Genomic DNA, 27,336 nt, shown 5'->3' on the forward strand with positions numbered 1-27,336 from the left:
AAGGAGAAGTGGGAAGGGGGAGAAGGATTAAAAGACTACAAATACGGTGCAGTGTATACTGCTAGGGTGATATGTGCACCAAAGTCTCACAAATCTCCACTAAACTTACTCATGTAACCAAATACTACCTGTACCCCAATAACTTATGGAAAAATAAAAATAATAATCTTAAAAAGGTCATTGCCCCCCTCCAAAAACAATTGGAACTTCTGTTTGTGATTGTATTGAATCTGTAAATCATTTTGGAGATGTATTTATTTTCTAGGTCGGCCATAACAGATGTTGGTGGCTTAAACAATGGAAATTTATTTTCTCACAGTTCTAGAATCTAGAAGTCCAAAATTAAGGTCTCTAAGTTTCCTTTCTTCTGAGGCCTCTCCCCGTGACTTGCAGATGGCTACGTTCTCACTCTGTCCTCATCCGGTCATTCCTTTGTGTTGTCTGTGTCCTGAACTCCTCTTCTCAAGACAACTGTTGCACTGGATTAGGGTCCACCCATATTGTGTCTGGAATTTGTGGGTTCTTGGTCTCGCTGACTTCAAGAACGAAGCCGCAGACCCTTGCGGTGAGTGTTACAGTTCTTAAAGATGGTGTGTCCAGAGTTTATTCCTTCAGATGTGTCTGCAGTTTCTTCCTTTTGGTGGGTTCGTGGTCTCGCTGACTTCAGGAGTGACGCTGCAGACCTTTGCAGTGAATGTTACAGTTCTTAAATGCGGCGCATCTGGAGTTGTTTCTTCTTCCCGGTGGCTTTGTGGTCTCGCTGGCTACAGGAGTGAAGCTGCAGCCCTTCGTGGTGAGTGTTACAGTTCATAAAGCCAGCGTGGACCCAGAAGAGTGAGGAGCAGCAAGTTACTGTAAACAGCAAAAGCACAAACCATCCACAGTGTGGAAAGGGACACGAGCAGGTTGCCACAGCTGGCTCAGGCAGCCTGCTTTTATTCCCTTATCTGACCCCACCCACATCCTGCTGATTGGTCCATTTTCCAGAGAGTTGATTGGTCTATTTTACAGAGAGCTGATTGGTCCATTTTACAGACAGCTGATTGGTCTGTTTTGACACAGCGCTGATTGGTGTGTTTACAATCCCTGAGCTAGACACACAGTGCTGATTGGTGTGTTTACAATCCTTTAGCTAGACACAAAGTGCTAGACAGAAAAGTTCTCCAAGTCCCCACTAGATTAGCTAGATACAGGAGTACTGATTGGTGTATTTACAAACCTTGAGCTATACACCGGGTGCTGATGCGGGTGTTTACAATCCCTGAGCTAGACATAGAGTGCTGATTGGAGCATTCACAATCCTTTAGCAAGACAGAGAGTGCTAGACAGAAAACTTCTCCAAGCCCTCACTAGATTAGCTAGATACAGATTACCGACTGGTGTATTTACAAACCTTGAGCTATACACAGGTTGCTGATGTTGGTGTTTACAATCCCTGAGCTAGGCATAGAGTGCTGATTGGAGCGTTTACAATCCCTTAGCAAGACACAGTGTTAGAAAAGTTCTCCAAGCCCCCACTAGATTAGCTAGATACAGAGTACTGATTGGTGTATTTATAAACCTTGAGCTAGACACAGGGTGCTGATTGGTGTATTTACAATCCCCTAGTTAGACATAAAAGTTCTCCAAGTCCCCACTAGACTCAGGAGCCCAGCTGGCTTCACCTAGTGGATCCTGTACCAGGGCCACAGGCAGAGTTATCCGCCAGTTCTGTGCCGTGCCCCTACACTCCTCAGCCCTTGGGCAGTCGATGGGACCGGGTGCCATGGAGCAGGGGGTGGCACCTGGTGAGGCTCAGGCTGTGCGGGAGCCCACTGTGGGGTGCTTGGACATGGCAGGCTGCAGGTCCCGAGCCCCACCCTGTGGGGAGGCAGCTGAGCCCCAGTGAGTTTCAGAGCATGATGCAGGCAAGCCGGCAGTGCTGCGGGACCCAGTGCACTCTCCACAGCTACTGGCCCGGGTGCTAAGCCCCTCACTGCCCTGGGCTGGGGGCGCTGGCCGGCTGCTCCGAGTGCAGGCCGGCCAAGACCGCAGCCACTGGAACTTGTGCTGGCCCGTGAGCACAGCGTGCAGCCCCGGTTCCCGCCTGGGCCTCTCCCTCCACACCTTCCCACAAGCAGAGGGAGCCGGTTCCAGCCTGGGCCAGCCTAGAGAGGGACTCCCACAGTGCAGTGGCAGGCTGAACGGCTCCTCAAGTGCTGCCAGAGTGGACACTGAGGCCGAGGAGGCACTGAGAGTGAGGGCTGCTAGCACGTTATCACCTCTTAATATGACCTAATTTTACCTTCCTTATCCAAATACAGTCACATTCTGAGATAGAGAGGATTAGGACTTTAACATAGGAATTTGGAGGAGGGGAACCCAATTCAGCCCATAACAGGGGAGCACTGATATTTTCCCAAAATTGAACCTGCCAACCCACGAACACAATATATCCATTTTCCATTTAATATTATTTAATGCCTTTAATAGAGAGTGATACATTTTGCTGAGAGGCATTAAATAATATTGAACATCATGTTGGGTATCCATTTATTTAATGAGATCCCCTTTTCTCCCTTTTGTACTATGTTTTAAGTCCTAGAAGGTTGACATTTATGGACCCCATTAAAGGGCTCCCTTGTCTTCTGGGCTCTGGCTGGGTTTGACCAATGGAAGCATGGGCAGAAGATCTAAAAGTACATATCTATTTCCCCACTTCTTCCCCATGGCTGGGCTGATGATAATTGGGAGCAGTTGTGTTCCTCTACCGATTATTCCACCTCTCGCCCAGAGCCTTCTGCTGCAGCCGTACCTTTCTCAATGAAATCAGGTTCAGATAACTGCTCCCTTTCAGTTTCTCGCTCAGATCTATGATTAGTGCCCCATTTTCTTCTTGTTGGTTACTTTTGATCCTGGCCACACTTCTGTAACTGATCCCTTCATTACATTGCCCTCAACTTCTACATTTCAGTGTGCCAGTTTTCTTTTGCTGGGGAGTACACTTTGTTTATTCCAATGTAATTTATAACTCTTGATGCCATTTAATATGGTATACTTTAAAATTACATTTTCTGTTGTTGCTAACATATAGAAATGTGATGTCTTCATTACACACACACACACACCAAAAACAACAAAAAAACCCCAAAAAACCCAGTAATGTAGCCATTGCACTCTAGCCTGGGTAGCACAGTGAGACCTTCTCTCTTTAAAAAAAAAAAAAAAAAAAAAACTCCAGTAACCTTTCTAAATTCTCTCATTAATTCCAATAACTTGTATTAGTTTTTTTTTCTTTAGAGACACGGTCTTACCTCATTGTCCAGGCTGAAGTGCAGTAGCAGAAATAGGGTTTATTGCAGCCACAAACTTCTGAGCTCAAGTGATCCTCCTGCCTCAGTGTCCCGTGTAGCTGGGATCACAGGTGTGTACCACCATGCCAGGCTAATTTTTTAATTTTTTTGTAGAGTCTGAGTCTCATTCTCTTGCCCAGGTTGGTCTTGAATTCCTGGACTGGAGTGATCCTCCCATCTCAGCCTCCCAAAGTACTGGGAACTGGAATTACAGGCATGAGCCACCGCACCTTGCCTCTTTTCTTTATATATAACCTCTAAAACAATTTCTAATCACAGATTTACAACTTTCTTTGGAACATTTATGCATTTTTAAGTTTTCTGAACACCCAGTGCAATGCTGTATAGAAGAGGCAGTAGCAATCATCTGTCTTGTACCTAATACAGAATGCTTTCTGTGTTTCACCATTAGGTGTGGGGTTTCAGATAGTCTGTCAGGTTAAAAAATTCCCTTCTATTTTTAGTGTCTAAGAGTTCTTGTAAGTGAAAGGATGCTGAATTCTATCAAAAACTTTTTACACATCTTTTGATACGATTTTCTTCTTTAATCTTTTAATATTGTGAATTATATCAATTACATTAACCTGTCTTCTAATATTAAATTGACCTTGAAGCCTACACAATTGGTTATAATACACAATACTTTCAGAACTCAATCCAAATGAGCAGGAATACATTCTTTAGAGCCAAGTAGGTACCATAACTCACCAGTTATATTTTTATCTACACACAATCAGCAATAAATGAACATGTACCAGTATCTGACCAGTTGTGTCATTTTGACTGGCTCTTTTATTTACCTCCATCAGTAATGCAACAATCTATTTAATCAGTAAACAGTAATGCTGAGCATTCACTAAATGTCATTCACTTTTCTGGCACTAGAGTACAAATGACAAAGCCATAACCATTGCCATTAAGGAGCTCATAAATGTGTGAGTGGTGTGTATGTGTGAGACAAAAGGGAGAGGCTGACACAAAGGAGGAGTCAAACAAAATAAAATGAAAAACGTATATAGTAAGTGCTTTACTGTAAGTGAATGGACGAGAGTACTAAGGAAAAAGAATAGAGACATATTTCAAGTTTTCACGTTGTTTGACGCAAATCTTGTAGACGGTGTTTGCTGCAAAAAGATGAAGAAAACATTCACAGACATTTATGTTGATTACATATTTATTGGTATGTGCCAAGACGTTTTGATCTTGGGGATGAAGTAGTAAACACAAAAATCTCTGTTGTATAGGGCTTACATTCTAGCAATAAAGAACTTGCCCAGAGAAAAGGCCTCTCCTGGTTAGTAAACAGTATGAACAATTAACAGCTCTGGTTGTTTCACAGAGCCACACTGGGCTGCCTGCTGCAGACAATATCACAGTTTATATTTAAATATTCTTTTAATTTGTCCTTGTATGTAATTTGCAAATTATCACTCATATGTATACATATCAAAAGATGTGTAAAAGTTTTTGATAGAATTCAGCATTCATTCGCTTAAAAAATGAGTGCAGGCTCACTTTATTGATGAGAGTATTTAATCAAAAATATTGGGGATCTACAACTCTAGAGTTCTCCAAAGTCCACCAAGGAAAAAGTAATTTGAATTTAATCGCATTTAAAACTATATAGTATCCACGCCTAAAACATTAGCAACATAGGAAAACTCACACAGCAGAAGAGATGGCTGGGGAATTTTTTTTGGTTTTTGTTTTTTTGTTTTAAGACAGGGTCTCGCTCTGTCGTCCAGGCTGGAGTGCAGTGGCGCGACCACCGCTTACTGTGGCTGGCCTCGACTTCTCCGGCTCCAGTATCCTCCCACCTCAGCCTTCCAAATAGGTGGGACCACAGGCACCACCACGCCAAGCCCGTATATGGTTTTTAAGTAAGACAAATTGCAAAAAAACGTTACTAGACAGTGTTCGCAGGTTTGAGCCGTCACTGGGAATGGCTCGTGTCCGTCTAGATATTCAGAGGCCGAGCACAGTCCTCAGTAGGGCTGCTCGGCGGGTACACTGCTGCCGCTGGCCCCTGGGCTTACGGGAGTGGGAAGGGATTTCAACTCGGCCGCGGACCGGGAAGGCGTTCTGACCCGCTAGAGCTCGGGGCGAGGGACCCCATCCCGGTGCCTACAGCGCCTCCTTTAGCCGGCATGGGCCAGCGTTAGTTACCTCAGGGCACTGAACTGGCGCCTGCGTCTTTCTGCACTTCTCGCTCTTTCTTCAAGTCACTTATGCCCAGCGAGCCCGCCCTCCCGCCAGCCAATCGTCATTTCCGGCGGGTGCTCTGCGTCATTTACGTCGTCACTTCCTGCCGATACCGGTGTGGACGGTGTGAATCGTGGCTGGGCCGGTTCTCTGCTTCTCCCCATCCCCTACTTTCCTCCCTCCCTCCCTTTCCCTCCCTCGTCGACTGTTGCTTGCTGGTAGCAGACTCCCTGACCCCTCCCTCACCCCTTCCTAACCTCGGTGCCACCGGATTGCCCTTCTTTTCCTGTTGCCCAGCCCAGCCCTAGTGTCAGGGCGGGGGCCTGGAGGAGCCCGAGGCGCTGCAGCAGAAGAGAGAAAAGACAACGACGACCCTCAGCTCGCCAGTCCGGTCGCTGGGTTCGCCGCCGCCATGGCAATGAGACAGACGCCGCTCACCTGCTCTGGCCACACGCGTCCCGTGGTTGATTTGGCCTTCAGTGGCATCACGCCTTATGGGTATTTCTTAATCAGCGCTTGCAAAGGTGAGCAAGGCCTCAATCCTGGTCCCCGACGGCTGGGACTGGGCCGAAAGGGATTGGGACCCGCACTCTCCAGTGCTGAGCTGTGGTGTGGTGAGCGGGGAGGGGGCGATATTAACATCTGAGATGAGGGCCAACACTGGTCCAGTGGAGAAAGGAGTGTGTTAGGGAATCCGCAGCTGGAGCCGAGAGGCCTCCGGACGCTTATGTAGAAACTATTACCCCCAGCTAAGACCTCTCTCCTTATTTTATTTTTATTGCTATTTTTGAAGGAGCTGGACAGCACTTGCCTAGACTCTCGGGACAACACTGTAAATAGCTGTCAAGGATTTGGGGAAAGGAGAAATTAGGCCAGGCCGTGCGATACCTTACAAAGATGTTCGCTCTTGTCTCACTGGGTATTCCTTTGTGGTATTAGCCTCATTTTTCAAATGGGAAACAGATTTAGGCTACAATGTTTGTCCAAAATAAGACTAAAATCTAAGTTATTTCGACGCAGATCAGTATTCCCAGCAAATTACAGATGCTTTTCAGGGAAAATGATCTGTTCAGCTCTTCAGTTAATTATTACTGGACATTCCGTAGTGACTTCAATCGGTGGTGATAGTTAAATAGCTGAAACAATTTTTCCACTTCGTCATTGAACATCATTGTATATTTACATTTGAATCTTAGACTTTAATCCGAACTTATAAATTACATGTTTTAAAAAATATTTTCTAGATGGTAAACCTATGCTACGCCAGGGAGATACAGGAGACTGGATTGGAACATTTTTGGGTCATAAAGGTGCTGTTTGGGGTGCAACACTGAATAAGGATGCCACCAAAGCAGCTACAGCAGCTGCAGATTTCACAGCGTAAGTGTAGCCAAGATGGCTAACTTTGGTGTTCTCTGTAGATTGTGTCCTGAAATAATCAAAAACTTCAGTCTCAGATATTCATAAAATTCTGACTCGCTGGCTGCCATATAGAACGCATGATGTTTGATCTCACCAAAATTCCATCCTGGTCCATCGTGGTCCTGTGTGCTGCTTTTGTCTTCAGTGGTTCTCAAAATTTTTAGAGGCCTAAATGACTTACTCCTTATATTTTGATTGAGACTCAGGAATCTGCATTAACAAACGCTCCAGATAATGAATGTTGATCTCCTTTACGAATGCTGCTCTGTGTGTACTCCTTAGTGATAACCTACAGTGATGACCCTAGGTTTTTATTTCAATCCCAGTTTTTGTTAACTGGCTGTAGGCATCACTAAAACTCATTGTGTCAAAAACAAACAAAAAGACAAAACAACAACAAAGCAAAACTCAACTGCTCTTCATTTCCTAAGTTTTTAAAGGTTGAAATCTAAAGCATTCTTGATTTTCCCTTACATCGAGATTATCATCATCTGTTTTGATTGTGCCAGCAGGATGTCTCCTGACTACAATGTTCCTCCATGTAGTAACTGCCACTGCCTTAGTTGAGGATCATTTTTAACTTTCAGTAGTTTCTTTTCCTCCTATTCATATTCCATATTGCTGCCAGTTGTCTTCCTAAAAATGTATTTGATCATGTCACTTCTCTACCTAATGATCTTGCTGTCTTCCCTTTGCCATTTTAGTAGTTCATGACCTTTGACATACATTAGAATATCTGGAGAACTTTTCAAATATTCAAATGGTATGTGTCCCAGAAATTTGGATTTTTAAAACTTTTTTTTTTTTACTTTTTTACTCTCTATGCATATATATATTTACACTTTTTACTACATTGAAAAATTTTTAAAATACTTTTTAGTATATAGACAGTATCTAGCTATGTTGCCCAGGCTGTCTTAAACTGTTGGCCTCCATGCGTCAGCCTCTCAAAGAGCTGGGGTTTTGGGGATGAACTATTGTGCCTGGTACAGAAATTCTGGTTTGATTGGTCTTTAGGGATAGAGTACTGATCATACTGATCATTGGCGTTTTTTTTATTTTTCTTCCCTCCTTTTCTTTCCTGATATGCAGTCGTAGAATTGCTGACCTAAAGGACACATTTCAATTGTTGGCCCTTTACAGTTTGCTTCATCCTAGTTCATCAACATCATCCTCTCCCATTGCACACCATAAACCTACAATCTAATTATACTAATCTTATTGTTGTCAGAAATATACTTTACCTGTTCTGACTTTTGGCTGTTAATTATGTTATTAAACTGACCTACAGTGGCCCTCGTTGCCTTTTTGGGAATATATCATGTATTAAAAATCTTGTTTTCTCCAGTTCCTACTTGGTATTTGTAACTTAGGAATTTGACACTTCATTGTTTAAACTGATGAAGGCAATATCAAGAGCTATTGTGCATACACAAATTTATTAGATTTAAGAGGCTAGAGAGTACAAGTGGTGTTGATTTTTTTTTTTTTTTTAAAGACAGAGTCTTGCTCTGTCGCCCAGGCTGGAGTGCAGTGGCACAATTTCGGCTCACTGCAACTTCCACCTCTGAGGTTCAAGTGATTCTCCCACCTCAGCTTCCTGAGAGGCTGGGACTACAGGTGTGCGCCACCATGCCCGGCTAATTTTTGTGTTTTTAGTAGAGATGGGGTTTTGCCATGTTGGCCAGGCTGGTCTCGAACTCCTGACCTCAAGTGATTTTGGCCTCCCAAAGTGCTGGGATTACAGGTGTGAGCCACTGTGGCTGGCCTTTGATTTTTTTTTTTTTTTTAAACAACCTCACACTAAGGAGGAATTGTAAATGTGCTGCCTCCTTCCTTTTAAGTAAATTAAACATACCAATTTTAGAATGAGAAAATGAAGGCTGATTGATTGTGGTGGCGGATACGTGACTGTATGCTCTTGTTTGTTGAAACAGTGTTGTCTTTATGCTTTTTTAACATTTCAAGTCTCAATGTCTTGTGTTTACAACTGGTGTTAAGAGCATGAAGACTGGAGCCAGATGACTTGTATTTGAATTAGTGGCCTCATGCACTTTAACCATTTCTTTTCTGTCGTGGTACCTACCTCATAGGTTGGTTTTGAATATTAAATAAGTTAATATGTTTCAAATACTTAGAATATTGCCTGAAGTCCATTACATCTATGAAAGTGTTACATATGTAAAGTAACAATGATAGCTACCATGTAAACTATTACCACCCGCACTTGATCAAAATCACATATTATTTTGAAACTAATATGGCTAAAGCCTTGAAACCATTTGGCCTCATGTAAGGAAGGTTGAATGGATTTAAATGTCAAGTAGGAAGATTTTTGTGATTTTTTTTCCCCCCTCAGTTAAGGCTTTAGGTGCTGTGTTAGAGTGGAAAATGGTAACAAGCATTGGCACTAGGTGGGCTTGCATTCATGTGCAAACTATGTTGTGTATTTCCAGTTTGATCATCATAGGGTTATTATTATTATTGTTTTTTAATCAGGGTCTTAGGTGCCTAGGCTAGAGTGCAGTGGCGTGATCATAGCTCACTGCAGCCTCTACCTCCCAGTCTCAAGCAGTTCTCCAACCTCAGCTTCCTGAGTAGTGACACAGGCGTGTACTACCGTGCTTGGCTAATCTTTGTGTTTTTTGTAGAGATGGGTTTCTCCATGTTGTCCAGGTTGGTCTTGAACTCTTGGGCTCAAGCGATCTGCCCACCATGGCAGGATGTTTCTTAAACGTCAGTTTTCGTGTCTGTAAAATGGGACTAAGACCCATGAGATTATTGGAGGAACAGAGAGCTCTTTCTCTACCATATATCCCTGAAGTCCAATATGATCTCTGTCACATAGTAGGTGCTCAATAAATGCTACTTGAGATTTATCCCTCATTTCCTCTATGTCTTGTCTATGGGGTGTAGGAGTGTGTTTTCGTGTGGTGTGTGTGTGTGTGTGTGTGTTCTCTCCAAGAAGTTACTCCCCACAGCCTACCTGATTAGTCATAGTTGGTATAAAGCATTTTTAGAAAGATCTTTTTTTTCCCTCCATTCTTATGTTTCTTGGAAAACTCATTTCTGGTGTGGTCATCTAGAAGTGGATTTTGGTCCTGTTTCTAGTGGAGAAATTTGGCAGAATAGGTCTGTGGACTAGTGTAGAATGTTATCTTGGAGTAATTTGGGCAGTTGAGTCCAGTGTTGAGTACAGTGTCCCTACAACACCATCCTCTTTGTATCTGTTTGGGAAGAGTGCCAAACTAAAGATAATTCTGTGCTGTGCTCCCGAGAGTGCTTAAGTAGATCTGGGACTGGGCCCAGGAATTTATAGGTAATGAAAATGTATCACTCTTTCTTTCTTGTAAAGCCAATAGAAATACCTAATTTTAGTTTTAATAAGGTTCTTGATAAATCAAAAATGGTATTATCTCCTAGATGACTTGGTCAACATGTTCAGGTATTTAGGCAGTTTTTAAAAAAATCTTAAACTGGCCTGTTTTGTTGAAGGTTTAAATAAGGAAGTTAAGCAGCTCCTATTACGAGACTTATGGTAAGTTCATTCTGAGGATATGAAAAGTATCAGGCAGCATTATTATTTGCAAGAAAATGGGGTATAAGAGGTATCAGTAGTTGAAGGAGATGACAAGTACTTCGTGGGATGTGAAGAAAATAAATGTTGGAGGGTTAGCTGCTGAAAGGATATGGTTAATAGCGCTTTACTGTCTTGATTTGAGCCCTGTGGCCAACTAATATATGCCAGTTTCTTGCCTGGAGATTGAATAATACCTTAGGAAACATTTAGATTAGATCCATTTTAGGGCTCTTACTGTGAATGTTGGAAATCTGCCAGAGTTAGTACATGCCATGTCAGAAAGTGTCATGCGTCTATTTTAGTACTATTTCTAAATAGGAGGAAAAACCGCAGACACATTACCTCTCTGGTTAATATTCCTGCTTTGGTCACTCCAACTCTTTCCTCACCTTTGAATAGACACAGTCTAAGCAGAATCTTAAGATTTTAGAGCTGGCATGTTGGCATTAGCCTGTAGCTACTTAGGAGGCTGAAGTGGAAAGATCTTGAGGCCAGGAGTTCAAATATAGCTTGGACTATATACCAAGACCCTGTCTCAAAAAGAAAAAAGAGAGGTTTTAAGTTTATGGGAGATTATTTAATATACTGGAAATTAGCATATCAAAGGACATTGCCCAGATTTCTTTTGAGACTTGTGAATAACTAGAATAGTCATTTTAGATACATTTGTTGTTTTCTTCACTTTTGATGCCTTCTGTCATTCTAATACTTGTGAACTCTTATCACAACCATGAAATGCATTTGCCTGTGATTAAGGATATATGTAAACAAAAAGCAAAGCAAATTTAAACACAGTAATAAGTGGAGTTCTGTAGGAGAACAGAAAGGAATGGTTAATTATTAGAGTCGAGGATAAATAGGTTTAAAGAAAAGATAGCATTTGAAATGAGCCCTAAGGGTGAGTTGAACTTTAATAGCTAAGAATGTAAAATACAGACTTAAGAGAATACTATGAACAAGAACATAGGAGCCTGGAAGAAAATACATAAGTTATTTGAGGAATGGTTTATAATCTAATGTGACTAGACTCAGAGAAACAATATAAAATGAGGTTGGGAAAGTAGACTGGGGCTAGAGAGTTACACTGGAATGAGGGAGAGAGGAGTAGGTTTCCTGGGCAAAGAGAAATGAATACTAGGGAGTTTAGTAGCAAGACTACTTATAGTTGACATTATTTCTTTCAGAACATATTTATTCAGCCACTGGTATGACCCACATTATTAAATGTTGCAAGCTGTGGTAGTGTATCATAAGCATTCCTATTAGATGGTCTTTCATATTTATTAACCACATTGCAGATGCTATTAATGTTTATCTAGAATAGCCTTCCCTTGTTTTTCCCCTGATATATTTCTCTTTGCTTCTTCCGATGACTAGCTCTGTTACATAGATTTTCTGGACAATATCTAAGTGCTGTTTTTCTGAGTTTTTATAGCCACATATATGTCTTTTAATTATATTTCTTAAATGTGTAATTTAATGCATGTTTTTCTCCTCAGCTAAAGCTCTACTAGGGCAAGAACCTACTGTGGGGTATTTTTTGTCTCCCATTTGTGCCTTAGCACTAAGTATAGAATGATATATATTTAAAATATTATGTATTTATTGGATAAACAAAAGAAAAGATATATCTCGCTTTTCTCTGATTTTTTTCCCTCTACCATTTCATTGCCCACTGTGTTCCCGAAAATAAGTATCAGTTGCATTAAAATGGAAATCTCTATGGACATAGCTTCTTCACTCTTAGCAATTCTTTTCCCTGTCTGCAAAATTTTCTTGTTTATTTTTCACTGACCTGTTCTGATCTAAAATCAACTTTTTTCCCCCCTTCCTTAAGCTTTTTTATTTCGGGGAACCCTTTTAGAGTAATTTTGTATTGTTCAACTATTACCCGCTTGGAATATACACACATATATATGTATGTATACCTACAACCAACTTGTATTTTGGGGTGGGGTAGTACAGGAAAAACAATGTAAAGATTAAAATTCTCAATGTTAGCATTATATAATCAAAGGCTGATAGTTGGGGGAAGTTAACTGTACTAGAGTTTGAAAATTTAAGTCAGCTTTGAAGAAGAGATGAAGTGGACATTGTCTCTCCACTATCTTAATTTAAAATTTTATTTAACCTGTATTTAAGGCTTTTCATTCCCCTGTAAAATTTTTAAGGATTTCTGTTTTTTTTTTTTTGTTATTGTTGTTGTGCATCTGAGTGGAGAATAGAGAAAAAATTAGCATGGTGAAACTAAAAATTGGTTAAAATGTGTGACTGTCTTGCTAAAGGGATATTATGGCTATCAACTAAAATAAAAGTAAGTAGGATGGGTTGGTTCATGAATCTTTCTTAAATTGTTCATATCTTTTCCACTGTCAAAGAAAATTAGATTGGTTATAAAGTTTTTACAAAGAAATTTCTTTTCCTTTAAGCTTATTTAAATATTTTATCAAATGAAGTCTGTGAGGCATATTAGAGATAAAGGAGATTTATAATACATTTATGTAACATTTCACATATCTAACTTATTTGGTACTCATCAATATTATAATTGTATTTATCCTTTTAATTTATTGGGTAATATTTATCGTACTAATTTTTCCTTTTTTACTTTTAGCAAAGTGTGGGATGCTGTCTCAGGAGATGAATTGATGACCCTGGCTCATAAACACATTGTCAAGACTGTGGATTTCACGCAGGTATCAGAAAATTGAATTTATTTTAGCAAGTTAAGTTGCTATTATATAGTGTGACAATGCTTTTATATTTGATTGGTGTGTATATTTGATATATTTTGTGTGGAATATTTGTTATGTCTTGGTTCATATTTAATTTGATTGTATATTAAGCTCTATGAATTTGTTTCATGGTTAATCCTGTCAAGCTTTTAAGATACCGTGGAACAAGTACCAGTCCTTCAACAAGCAAAAAACATCTGAAAAGCTCAAGTAACCTTTCTCACCTACTAATAGAAGTGAGAAGATAAATTTCAGATAATCAGAAAAGGGCCTCTCACAAGGGAGAGGAGTAGGATCAGGGGAGAATGGGAGAGTTCATGTATATGTAGCGTAATGTAACGCTTTTGCCCACTGGAAAGCTCACAAGGCTTGGTAGTTATGAGAGGGCAGCTGTTCCACAGTATCTTCTCAGAAGTAATTGGTTATGTCTTGCATCTCTTTGTGATGTCTGTGAGCTAGATTTTGATTTTATTTGGTGTTGAAGTTTGAAAGAGAAATAACTATTAAAATGGTTAACCTATTCACATTTTGTGTTTTCAGGATAGTAATTATTTGTTAACCGGGGGACAGGATAAACTGTTACGCATATATGACTTGAACAAACCCGAAGCCGGTAAGCATAATTTAAACATCAGCTTGTAGTTTTACTTTTTTTAAATTTAAATAACTGATTAAAGGATTTCATGCTCAGTACTCAAATTTGGAAAATAAAGATAGTCATGACCGGGCACGGTGGCACACGCCTGTAATCCCAGCACTTTGGGAGGCTGAGGCAGGTGGATCACTTGAGTTCAGGAGTTTGAGACCAGCCTGGCCAATTTGTCAAAACCCCGTCTCTACTAAAAATACAAAAATTAGCCAGGTGTGGTGGTGGGCGCTTGTAATCCCAGCTACTCAGGAGGCTGAGGCAGGAGAATTGCTTGAACCCGGGAGGTAGAGGTTGCAATGAGCCAAGATCACGCCACTGCACTCCAGCCTGGGCAACAAGAGTGAAATGCCGTCTCAAAAAAAAAAAAATTAGTCACAAAGAAGAAAATTAAAACATAATTCACCCGTTTTTGGTTTATAAACTTTCAGTCTTTTTTATCCTGCAGTTTAAAAAAAAAAAAAACAGTTTATCTGCCACGTTGCTATTGTATAACCTCCCAAATTGAAAATTTATTATGGCAAAAAATTTTATCATTATATTAAGTTTTAAAACACTGTAGAACAGTGTTACTATTTTTTGGTAAGAAAGAGTGGTTATTTATAGAAGGTGGTGATGGTGGGAATTCTCAGTTGTGTGCACATATTGCTTACATTTTTGAACCATGTAAATATATTAGCTATTTGAAAGAATTTTTAAAAATCTGCAATTACAGTTTTTTCATGTCACTAAATAGTCTGTGAACTCTTTGTAATGACTTTCTGGTTTTCCATCCTGTGGATATATCATAAGTGAATTAACTAGTTTCCTGTTTTGGCCTGTTTGGGCTATCTACAAATTTTAAATGTTAAAAGCAGTATTATGCTAAACATCCTTGTAGTTGCAGATATTTTCATAATGATTTCCTTAAGATAACTAAGCAAAGTAGAATTGGTGGGACAAAGAGAAGTAGAATTGCTGGAAGGTGGCCGGGTGCAGTGGCTCACACCTGTAATCCCAGCACTTTGGGAGGCCAAGGTGAGCGGATCACCTGAGGTCAGGAGTTTGATACCAGCCTGGCCAACACGGTGAAACCCCATCTCTACTAAAAGTACAAAAAATTAGCTGGGCATGGGCATGGTAGTAGGCGCCTGTAATTCCCAGGTACTCAGGAGGGTGAGGTAGGAGAATCGCTTGAACCTGGGAGGTAGTGGTTGCAGTGAGCCAAGATTGTGCCATTGCATTCCAGCCTGGGGGACAACAGCGAAACTCCTTCTCAAAAAGAAAAAAAAAAATGAATTGTTGGAAGCCACTGATAGATAGTACCAAAATGTCTTCCAACAAAGTATAGGTATATATATGTATCTATACCCAACATGTTCTAGTGAACACTGATAATTAACTTTATCTTTGTCAATTTAAGAAAATAATTCTGTTGTATTAATGCGAAAATTCATGAGATTAAAATGCTGTTGAATACCATTTTAACGTATTTCCTTTTTTATGAAATAATTGCCTGTCTACCCGTGGCCCATTTATCTGTTGTGTTCATGTTTTTCTTACTGGTTTTTAAAGATTCTTTATTGAATTCCAATTTATCATTCGCTTTTAAATTTTGTTAAGGCGGTTTTATGGTGTGTACTTTTTAACATTTTGGTGGTGAAATCCTTTATGCATTCTCTCATTTTACAGAAGTTATAGGTGTCATCCCCACTCTACATACTTTATTTTATAATATTTTAATCATTGCCCTCACCATATATATATACTTAGCTACCAAAACATGACAAACATAATTTTGTTTTATTATATGTTTGGTATCTTTGAAATTTTATTATGTGGGCATTTATGTAGTCATAAATCTATAACATTGAAAAGAGTAATAAGAGTCAGAACCGCATTGGAAATTAAGCAGTTGTTCTCTTGAGATACCTTCCATTTCTGAGAGCTTTTTAAAATATTTTACGTTTTAGTGTTAGGGTAGTTTGTTACGAAAACATTTTTAAGGTGAGGAAACAAAGCCCATTTACAGATTTTTTTATTCTCCGTTGCATGTAGGGTTTTTTTTCTGCTTTCTTTTTTGATAAATTTATGCCAAAGCATAGGAAAGGACTCTGACCTCACTTAATCTGTCAACTCATTCAGCAAAGCAAGGTAGTTCAGGGATTGGGTCAAAGCAAGGTAGTTCAGGGATTGGGTCAAAGCAAGGTAGTTCAGGGATTGGGTGGACATTTTTCATACTCTGCCTTTCCCAAAGCTGTTTTATGAAAGTTGCTCTTTCTCGCTGTGCTGGCAGCAGAAATGATAGCAACTTAGTGAGGTTTTACTGTGTATCAGGTTATCTGTTAAGCACTATCCTCATTTGTAACCATTGTTATCTCATTTTACAGATAAGGAAATAAAGTTAAAAACTTAAGTAACATGCCCAAAGGTGAAAATAGTGTTGAATGGCATTGCCTCCAGTGTCTGCTTTTGCCCCTAGAGAAAGCAGTGAGGGTTTTTTGAAGTCCTTTGAAAGGATAATCTCCTACAGATTTAAGCTCCCTTCCTTTTTTTTTTTTTTTTTAATGTTTTCCTCACAGTGTAGAAACATTCTTGGGAATTGCTGTCCCACTTTCTGTTTCCCTTTTTCCTTCTAACTCTTACTTCCTATTAGTTACTATCAATAGCTGCTTGGATGAAGGTCCCAGAGTTAGCCATAGTACTAGAATCAGTTTCAACTATCTTGTTCCTAGGTCCATGTTCTTATTAAATTATGCCACATTAATTATTATTTTATTTCATGGCGATACAATAATGCTTTTGAATATTATCAGTTGTGCAGAAATTTAGCCTAGAGGGAGTGAGTGGTGCATTCACTCAGCTACATATAGCAAGCATAGTAGTTCCTTGGGTCCCTGTCATGCAGGTAAATTTATGTTCCAGTATGGAAAAACTAACTGTATTCTGTATAAATATCAGGTTTGAATTGGGCTGGGCTTTGAAAAGTTGCAGTCTAATTTAAAATGTGTGTTTTTTAAAATATATAATAGTTTCAATATTGTTCAGTTAAAAAAATCATGTATTAACAAATATACTTTTAATTGTTTTATCTCAAGAACCTAAGGAAATTAGTGGTCACACTTCTGGTATAAAAAAAGCTCTGTGGTGCAGTGAGGATAAACAGATTCTTTCTGCTGATGACAAAACTGTTCGGTAAGTACTTTTTTTTTAATAATTTACAATTTGAGGCTGGGCATGGTGGCTCATGCCTGTAATCCCAGCACTTTGGGAGGTGAGGTGGATGGATCATTTGAGGTCAGGAGTACTAGACCAGCCTGGCCAACATGACAAAACACTGTCTCTATGAAAATTACAAAACTTAACCAGGTGTGCTGGCACACACCTGTAATCCCAGCTACTCGGGAGGCTGAGGCAGGAGAATCACTTGAATCTGGGAGACAGAGGTTGCTGAGAGTTGAAATTGCGCCATTGCACTCTAGCCTGGGTGACAGAGCTAGACTGTCTCAAAAACAAAAAACAAACTTAAAATTTGAAAAATATTTTACCTTAGAGCTTGTATTTTAAATACATTTAATATTATGTGCAAAAAATGTTCTGAACATTAAAATTTAAGTTGCACCCAGGTCACATTTATCTGGAGCTATTTACTATTACAGGTCAAGTATCCCTAACCTGAAAATCTGAAATTTGAAACGCTCTGAAATCTGAGACTTTGAGTGCTGACTTGATGCTTAAAGGAAATGCTCATTAGAGCATTTTGAATTTTCTGTTTTCAGGTTAGGGATTCTCAATCGGTAAGCGTCTGATGCAAATATTCCAAAATCCGAAAAAGTTTGAAATCCAACTTCTTTCTGGTCGCAAGTATTTTCTATAAGGGATGCTCACCTTGTATATACAGACAGCAAAATTCAGAAGAAAATTAAATCCTGATCTCTTATAAGCAGGTGTTCTTAACCTGGGTCTGTGGGCAGGTTAAAGGGAGGGTCCATGAAGCCTCTGAAATTCTATACAAAAATCTTGTTTGCTGACACCTGATGTATATTTCTTTGGAAAGATGTGTAGCTATTGCTAGATTCACAAAAACAGAGTGTAAGAACCACTATTTATAGCAGTGCTGAAATTGACTAGATTCGAACTTGTCTTATGTAGTTTTGCCAAATTGGGAAGTATATGTAGGTATTAAAGTTGATTTTACTTAAAAGCTGTTGTCATGCATAATTTGACATTGTATATAGAAACCCAGAATTTCTTTTTATCATCTGTAATTGTGACTTGGAATGAATGTTGTTTTTCTGTAATTGTGATTGTTCTTTCTTTGGCTAATCTGCAGATGTAATTAGAATTTATAAGCTTTTTTCTGACATGAGTAAACATCATCATATTTTTATCTTTATTTTGCAGACTTTGGGATCATGCTACCATGACAGAAGTAAAATCTCTAAATTTTAATATGTCTGTTAGTAGTATGGAATATATTCCTGAGGGAGAGATTTTGGTTATAACTTATGGACGATCTATTGCTTTTCATAGTGCAGTAAGGTATGTCCAAGAAATACTTTCATTTTCTGTTTTAGGTAACAAAAGACAATTTGGCTACTTAAAAATGGAAAGATATTTACTTTTTTTTTAAAAGTAAAGAGGCCAGGAATGGTGGCTAATGCCTATAAATCGCAGCACTTTAGGAGGCTGAGGTGGGAGGATGGCTTGAGACCAGCCTGGACAACACAGTGAGACCCCCATCTCTACAAAAAATAAAATTAGCTGGTCGTGGTGGCACATGCCTATAGTCCAGCTGCTTGGGAAGCTGAGGTGAGAGAGTTGCTGGAGCCTGGGAGGTTGAGGCTGCATTGTGCTGTGATCCTGACACTGCACTCCAGTCTGGATGACAGAGCAAAACATCCTCTGAAAAAGAAAAAAAAAAAAAAAGAAAAAGCAAAAACTGCTGGATTGGTAATGTAATTTATGTTTTTTTACTAGATAAAACCATTGCGGGCTGGGCGTGGTGGCTCACGTCTGTTATCCCAGCACCTTGGGAGGCTGAGGTGGGCGGATCACTTGAGGTCAGGGGTTCGAGACCAGCCTGGCCAACGTGGTGAAACCCCGTCTCTAAAATAAAAATACAAAAAGAAGAAAAATTAGCTTTTCTGTAGTCCCAGCTATTTGGGAGGCTGAGGCAGGAGAATTGCTTAAGCACAGGAGGTGGAGGTTGTAGTGAGCTGAGGTCGCACCACTGCATTCTAGCCTGGGTAACAGAGCAGAGTCTTTCTCAAACAAAAAAACAGTGTGATCTTGATTCTACTATTTATTTTCACCTTAAAATTTTAGGGAAGGAATAATCTTATTTCTATTCCTAAATGATTTTTTTAAACAGATGTGAATTTTGCGACTGTAAATGTAGTAAATACTCTTGTAGAAAGACTGGAATATATAACATAATTGAAAAAAAAGTACCTATAATATTATAACCATAGGTGCAAGAGTGTTAATGGTAGTTATATTTTTTGCTAGTCCATTTCTCTATGTTATATATGTGGGTGTACAGTATTTGTGTTTTTTTCTTTAATTATTAGGACCATAATGAGTATCATTTTGATTTATTTAAAAATATTAGCCATTTGAAAACGTTTTTACTTGATACACTATATTGCATTATAGGTTGTACTAAATTATGGGTTAGTTTCCCTATTTTAGCATCATGGTGAATGATCTGGTACATCTCTGAGTGTTTCTTTACAGTAGATAGGATCCTGTAAGTAGAATTGTCAGTTCAAAGGGTAGAAATGAGTTTAAAATTCTTAGTTGTACATGACACTTAATTGATTTCCATAAAGATTATACCACATTACACTTTGATTGATATTTGACCAGTGTCTTAACCTTGTGTCTAAAGGGCTACTTGCAGAGTCAAACTTCACTAAACTGGGAGAAAGAAAAGGCAGTAAAATTGGAGGAGAGCAATTAAGACTGTCAAGGAGTTAATACACATACAATAAACTGATAATAGAATACTATTTCCTGGAGCTATCAATTAGTATATTAATGCTCTTCACTCACTCCTGCAGTTAGGCAAATCCCATGTTGGTGGCAGAAATTTTCTGACCCATTGAATGTTCTAGCATTAGAGCTAGCAAGTTGCTATGTAATGATCCTGCATAAGTCATGACTAACTTTAATTATCATGCTTTAAAGTATATGATGATGGGAAGTATTTAGGAGCTGGGATATCATGTTTTGTATTGGAGGCCTTTCATGATTTTTAGGGTTAAACTGAAAAAGCTAATGTCTAAACTGTAATTAATTTTCAGATGAAGCTGTTATTATGCATTGATTTTTATTATATAACTACAGCCCCAAATTTTGTTAGTCTTTTACTGCCTTATAATAATAACTGTTTTTAGCAGTTTATATTTTATGACATTGGAAGTTTATCTTACTGAGGAGCTTAACTCACCAATTAATAATAATATATAAATAATCCTTTATATTAATTACCTACTGTGACAACTTTTTCTATTTACAAAGATAATATGTGCTTGTAGAAAATTGAAACAAGCCGGGCGCGGTGGCTCACGCCTGTAATCCCAGCACTTTGGGAGGCCGAGGCGGGCGGATCACAAGGTCAGGAGATCGAGACCACGGTGAAACCCCGTCTCTACTAAAAATACAAAAAATTAGCCGGGCGTGGTGGCGGGCGCCTGCAGTCCCAGCTACTCAGGAGGCTGAGGAGAATGGCGTAAACCCAGGAGGCGGAGCTTGCAGTGAGCCGAGATCGCGCCACTGCACTCCAGCCTGGGCGACAGAGCGAGACTCCGTCTCAAAAAAAAAAAAAAAAAAAAAGAAAGAAAGAAAATTGAAACAATACAGGTGAAATTTATTTAAGAGCAAAAATCCCAATGTATTATTCATACTGTTTTAATTAGTGAACACACGCATTTCCGGGAAGACATCCACTGCATAAACTGGGTATCCCTCTATCAAAATGTCTTTGTATTGCTGAGATGAACTCCACTTGGGCATAGTACCCGTTTGAATTTTTTTTTTTTTTTTTTTGGCTAACAGAGCTTTTTTACATCAGTGTTTATGTTTGAGTAAATGAGTATTTAATTGTTCCTTGGGTTTCAGAGTTTAAGAACAGTTCAAATGTAACTCGTTATTTATACAATATTCAAGATTTGTAAATACTACTTAAATTTTTTTTCAGTTTGGACCCAATTAAATCCTTTGAAGCTCCTGCAACCATCAATTCTGCATCTCTTCATCCTGAGAAAGAATTTCTTGTTGCAGGTGGTGAAGATTTTAAACTTTATAAGTATGATTATAATAGTGGAGAAGAATTAGGTGAGTTGTCCCCTTACAGTGATGTGGTTACCTTTATCATATGTTAAGTCCCAGTAATTAACACCTCATTTATATAACATGTTGAAAGCAAATTTTTTAGCTAACTTAAGCTTGGTGCTTACAAGTGAAAAAGTAAAGGAGTTTTAATCATTTGGGTTAGATTTTTTTTTAGATCTGTAAACAAAGTATGCAAAAATTTGACCTTTTAACTGAAGTACATCATTATCCTAATGTATTACCGTACAGTGAGTTTTAGGCTTTATTGGCTGGGAGGAAGGGGGGAATCTTATGTCAAAGTCATATGTTAAACAGATGAAAGGAGATCCATTCTTTCTGAAGTATGCTGTGGGTGTGTAACCCCATCTACTTGGCCCATCTTCCTTGTTGCCAACTTAGGAATCCCTGAGACTCCATAAAGAACAGTGTGTGGGGGAAAACCAGTATAGCATATTACAGGGACACCTTTAGGAATCTGAATTGGGGAGTTATTTTTATCGACTTTTTATTTATTCTATTTTGGAGTTTGAGTTTTGTTTTCATTTTCATGATAACAGTCCTTAGTAAGGGGAAGGGGAAGGCATGTGGATTAATTTGAAGTTAATGTATATTTATCTGATGGACCAGGTATTTCACATAGGTACATGTGGTTCTCAGTATCTACTTTTAGCCTTCCCAAATAGTTTTTGCTTTTAGTTCAAAAATATATTTAGTTTTTATAAATACATAGTTTTATCTATAAGCTGTCTCTTCTTGTTCTTGTCTGTTTCTAGCTGTCCTGCTTTACCAATCAAAGAACAAAGCTTGCTAGATTACACCCAAAGAACAAAAGACAATTTTACAGTTTTGTTTCTTGGGGAACATTGATACGTCTGGGTTGCACAAATGGAACCTTGGTGATGGACCATGCAGAATCTATTTTAATTGCTTATGGTTCAACTTTTATTGCTTGAATAGAAGTAACATAAATAAGATACTCTTTTCTGTTACTTTAGTGCCAGTTTTCAAAGTTTTAGAATGTTTTTGGTTTCATATTTTATTCTTTTTCAAGATGAGAGAACTGAATTATTTGCCTAAGATCTGAAGTCACAGTGAATACCAGACCTGCCCAGACTTTCTCTTTCCAAAACCTTGTGTTCTTTGTACTCTTACAGCTTTTCTGTTCTCTGATTGGACACAGATGGGAGACAGAATAGGAACATTGGTCTAGTAAAGGACTTTGAGAACTAGTAAGGTGATGAGGCATTAGAAAGTAGATGAGAAAGGTTCATACATAAAGGCACTACTTGAATATAACAATGTGCCTAATCTGTACATTTTCTTTTTAGGTTCCATAGATTAAAATATTTATGGATCATTGTTGATCCTGTATCTCAGCCTTTCTGTGTGACAGAATAATTAGTGGACTGTAGGAAATTAAGAGGCAAAGTGTGTAAAAGAGCTCCACCTGGTGGCTCTCTGTAGTCATAATAAAAATTGGTTCCCTGAGAAATAGGCAGTGAGGTGTTTTTTTTGTTTTGTTTTGTTTTGTTTTTGAGATGGAGTCTTGCTGTCCCCCAGGCTGGAGTGCAGTGGCGTGATCTCGGCTCACTGGAAGCTCCGCCTCCCAGGTTCACGCCATTCTCCTGCCTCAGCCTCCTGAGTAGCTGGGACTACAGGCGCCCGCCACCATGCCCGGCTAATTTTTTGTATTTTTGGTAGAGATGGGGTTTCACCATGTTAGCCAGGATGGTCTCGATCTCCTTACCTCGTGATCTGCCCGCCTCGGCCTCCCAAAGTGCTGGGATTACAGGTGTGAGCCACCGCGCCCGGCCGCAGTGAGTTTTAAGATGTGGAAATTGGAGGTTGAACTGATAAGACTTTAAATCTACTTTCTATAGAATTAATGGGGTTTTCATTTACCTCTTTTTCTCCATCCTTAATGAAACATGAAGCCTCATTTGCTTTTTTAGCGGGACAATCCAAAACTAGAATGTGTGCTAGATTTGGAAAGGAGTAATCTTACAGAGAAAGGGTCAATGATATACCACTTTTGTGATGAGAAATTAAGTACAGTTTTTAATGTTTGCCTTAAGAATTTTTCATCTCCCCAGTAACACAGTATTTTTTTTTCAGCATATCAATATTTAACCTAATAGTTAAAATTATCTAATAGCCCTCTTCTTTTTCAGAATCCTACAAGGGACACTTCGGTCCTATTCATTGTGTAAGATTTAGTCCTGATGGAGAACTCTATGCCAGTGGTTCAGAAGATGGAACATTGAGACTATGGCAAACTGTGGTAGGAAAGACGTATGGCCTTTGGAAATGTGTGCTTCCTGGTAAGAATTTTTATTCAGAGTAATAACATTTTTAAAATGCATGATTTTGTGTCATTTTTCATCATTAATTTTATTTCAGGGTTTTTGTCTTCTATAAATTTTAAATTATATGTTATGGTTTAAGCAGAGAGAAGCCCAGGATTATGAATTGGCCAGAGAAAGGGTCATGTTCCTTTGTTTGTTTAAATTTTTTTTTTTGTATGGTTGGGTGTGGTGGCTCACGCCTGTAATCCCAGCACTTTTGGAGGCCGAGGCGGGCGGATCACGAGGTCAGGAGTTCAAGACCAGCCTGGCCAACATGGTGAAACCCCATCTCTACTAAAAATACAAAAATTAGCTGGGTGTGGTGGCGTGTGCCTGTAATCCCAGCTACTCAGGAGGCTGAGGCACGAGAATCGCATGAACCCAGGAGGCATGCATTGAGCTGAGATCTCGCCACTGCACTCCAGCCTGGGTGACAGAATGAGACTTGGTCTCAAAAAAAATAAAATAAATTTTGTTGTACAATCTAGTCTGTTCCTAAATTTTTATACTAGCACATTTTGTGGCTGGAATATTTCTAATTCAAAATTTGCTGGAAGGCAATATGAAGACAAGTAAATGTATCTAATCTCTGAATAGTATTACTCACTGATCCATACCAATAAAGGTAGACATGTTCTTAATAAAAAATATCTAGTTACTAATCCCTAAGTAGTTGCAGTGTGAACCTTAAAGTAATTTTGAAGAAAGACGTACTATTTTAGAATCACAATTATTTAAAAATGAGTTGTTTTTATTATATTTTGTAGCGATTTCTTGGAATAGTCTTATCTTGCTCTTCTTGCTTTTTGAACACTAGAAATTACTTGTAATAGTGTAATTCATATAATCATCATTGCTTTTCTTTTTACAGAAGAAGATAGTGGTGAGCTGGCAAAGCCAAAGATTGGTTTTCCAGAGACAACAGAAGAAGAGATAGGTAAATGCTAAGAACTTTTGTAAGAGTCCTAGGGGATTTAAAATTGAACTGTAACAGAAGTTTTACTCATTGGCAGAAGAAATGTATTAAATATGAACATATTTAAATAATGGAAACTTTATTTGTGCATGTATATATACATATTTATAAGCTAAATATTTAAATACCTACTGCATAGTAGTAATATGTGCAGAAATGTAGTATGGACATGACCGATGTGGTTACTCTTTCAGAGCTTGGAGTCTAACTTAGGAGACATGCCAAAACAAACAAATTATTGTAAGGGGGATTTAAAAATGCTTCCTTGAGAAGTGACATTTAAACTGGGAACTAAGGATGAGCAGAAGTGATTTACATGAGGTCATGAGAGGGGCTATTGGTAGGGACAGGATGGAAAAGTTCATAGCAGGAAAACTATGTTAACTAAAAGTTCAGAACCAAAAAGGAGCATAGCATATGAGGAACTAAAAGAACTTCTCCCTGCCTCCAGGTTAAACAGCAAAGGCAGAGTGAAGCTGGAGAAGCTAGATCATTTGAGGGCCTCATTTGCTGTATTAGGACTTGGAGAATTTTATACTAAGAGCAATGAGAAACCTTTGAATTTTAAGAAGAGGAATTTAAAAGATTGCCTTGGGAGGTCGAGACCAGCCTGGCCAACATGGTGAAACCCTGTCTTTCCTAAAAATACAAAAACTAGCCGGTCATGGTGGCGGATACCTATAATTCCAGCTATTTAGGAGGCTGAAACAGGAGAATAGCTTGAACCCAGGAGGTGGAAGTTGCAGCGAGCGGAGATTGTGCCACTGCACTCCAGCCTGGGTAACAGAGAGAGACTGTCTCAAAAAAAAAAAAAAAAAGTTGCCTTGGCTGTGGCACGTACAGAGAATTGGCCTGGGAACAAGAGTGAACATAGACCAGTTAGGGGGCATTGTAGTCTAGATGAGTGATCCTGTAGGTTTTGTTTTGTTTTGAGATGGAGTCTCGCTCTGTCACCCAGGCTGGAGTGCAGTGGCACGATCTCAGCTCACTGCAGCCTCCGCCTCTGGTTTCAAGCGATTCTCCTGCTTAAGCCTCCTGAGTAGTTGGAATTACAGGTGCACTACCACGCCTGGCTAATTTTTGTATTTTTAGTGGAGATGGAGTTTCACCATGTTGGTCTTGAACTCCTGACCTCATGATCTGCCCACCTTGGCCTCCCAAAGTGCTGGGATTACAGGCATGAGCCACTGTGCCCAGCCTATCATGTATTTTTTAATAAGGGTATTGCAATGAGAACAGAAAAAGGTAGATGCAGTTGAGAGTCTTTTAGACTTGTTAGAATTGTGAGATTGATGAGTGGGGGTATCGTAAGGAAGAATTCAGATTGCTGCCATGAGGAACTGGGTGTGATGATTTTGGGGGAGATTGGGAAGGTGTTTACCCAATTAGAGTTTTCCTTAAATTTTTTATTGCTAAGCACCTTCTTGCTGAAACTTAATGTTGATGGTTAATGTTTTGCTTTAAATAGCACTAAATGTTAGGATTTGCATCACTAAAAGGGAGGACCAGGTCCTTCAAAGACATGACTTTAATTCAGGGTTTATTAGATAGTTGGAGTCTGAAAATTTAGGCCAGAAAGGGACCCTTCGAGGTTGAGTTACGGTGTAAGAGAGTCTAGTGGATAAAACACATGAACTCTTTCTTTGCCTTTTCAATGGCATGAGTCTAGTTGTTAGTGGCATGTGCAGTTGTTCTCTTCTTCCCCTTACCAGAGTATGCTTTACACACACTTTTTTATTCCTTCATTACACGGAAATGTAGATTTGCTTCTTTCTTTTATTAAGTTGACTAATGCGACTTTTTTTTTTTTTTTTAACTTATAGAAGAAATTGCTTCAGAGAATTCAGATTGCATCTATCCTTCAGCTCCTGATGTTAAGGCCTGAGCGTCAATCATATGCCACAGTTAGTATACAACTGACTAAAACGAGCAAGCAGAGAAAAGCATCAGCCTTCCAGAGTTACTCTCTGCTTAAGGCAGAAACAGCAGTAAATAATGAGGAAAATGAATTATCTCCAGTGCTGGAACAACTTACTAACTTGGTGTTACCTGTAAGTGAAAACTCAGGAGTGTCAGATAAAGGGAGGTGGAGTTATCCTCTTATAGTACAGTGGCCTGTTATCTTTTTAATGAATATATACAAGCCAACATCCAATTTCTATTATTACAATTAGGGTTCTTGTAGCCGTTTATGTTATTATGGAGAAGAAAAATATATTGGCTTATTTTTCTGATCTTTTTCCTTAAAGCAGAATGCCCTTTTTTTTTTTTGCTTCAGTTGTAAGGAAGAGGGAGTACATGATAAAGTAACTGGTTTGATTTCTCTTTCATTGTACACTGCTTCTGAACATCTAATTGTTTTTAGTTGTCTAAATAAAATGCCTCTAAAACAAAACAATGTTTGTTTTTTTTTGGGGAAAAACTACTAATTTGAGTTTTATAAGTGGAAATAGCCAGAAAGTTTTTCTGTATCATAATCATAGCAAAAGATATGCTGATTAATCTGTAGTAAACATTACTTTATAATATTGAGATTCAGTTACTTGTACTGAATTTTTGAAATTCTTAAATCCTTTACTAGTATTTCATTTACCTCCTCTATTCCCAGATTGGATAGAAGTGCTTGACATGCCTTTTTAAATGATTATTTAAAGAATACATGCTAGTTATAGGAAAAAAACCCTGAAATTTTAGCAGTAAGCTGAAAGATCACTTAAAATCCTACCACTCGTTAAAAAACTATTAAAATCGAATGACCGTTAATACATGTTAGGGCATCTC

General features: G+C 38.8%; 1 protein-coding gene and 2 long non-coding RNA genes across 4 annotated transcripts in view; 1 reads left to right on the plus strand and 2 right to left on the minus strand.

Moving 5' to 3' along the window:
* Positions 1–237: 237 nt before the first annotated feature.
* On the minus strand, positions 238–5,566 carry LOC135966176 (uncharacterized). The gene is made up of 2 exons (XR_010579301.1): positions 4,999–5,566; positions 238–852 (listed from the first exon to the last, which is right to left on the minus strand). It is a non-coding gene; the product is annotated as an uncharacterized lncRNA (long non-coding RNA).
* Positions 5,567–5,626: 60 nt separating this feature from the next.
* On the plus strand, positions 5,627–26,950 carry STRAP (serine/threonine kinase receptor associated protein). Of its 2 annotated transcripts, XM_045366454.3 has the most exons (10): positions 5,627–6,058; positions 6,779–6,914; positions 13,151–13,232; positions 13,812–13,884; positions 16,995–17,091; positions 18,301–18,438; positions 21,101–21,237; positions 23,406–23,555; positions 24,451–24,516; positions 26,379–26,950. In XM_045366454.3, the coding sequence occupies exons 1-10, from the start codon at positions 5,947–5,949 to the stop codon at positions 26,438–26,440; spliced, it is 1,053 nt and encodes a 350-aa protein (XP_045222389.1). In that variant the 5' UTR covers positions 5,627–5,946; the 3' UTR covers positions 26,441–26,950. The 2 variants fall into 2 exon arrangements, with proteins under 2 accessions (XP_045222389.1, XP_073862428.1); XM_074006327.1 differs by lacking the exon at positions 6,779–6,914.
* The window catches only part of LOC135966177 (uncharacterized), a 151,456-nt gene continuing 150,911 nt past the window's right edge, over positions 26,792–27,336 (minus strand). The window contains exon 2 of the long non-coding RNA XR_010579303.2: positions 26,792–26,937. This is a non-coding gene — a long non-coding RNA (uncharacterized lncRNA). The remainder of the gene's footprint in view (positions 26,938–27,336) is intronic.

The sequence above is a fragment of the Macaca fascicularis genome, chromosome 11 (genome assembly GCF_037993035.2).
Source record: "Macaca fascicularis isolate 582-1 chromosome 11, T2T-MFA8v1.1".
Classification (NCBI taxonomy): domain Eukaryota; kingdom Metazoa; phylum Chordata; class Mammalia; order Primates; family Cercopithecidae; genus Macaca; species Macaca fascicularis.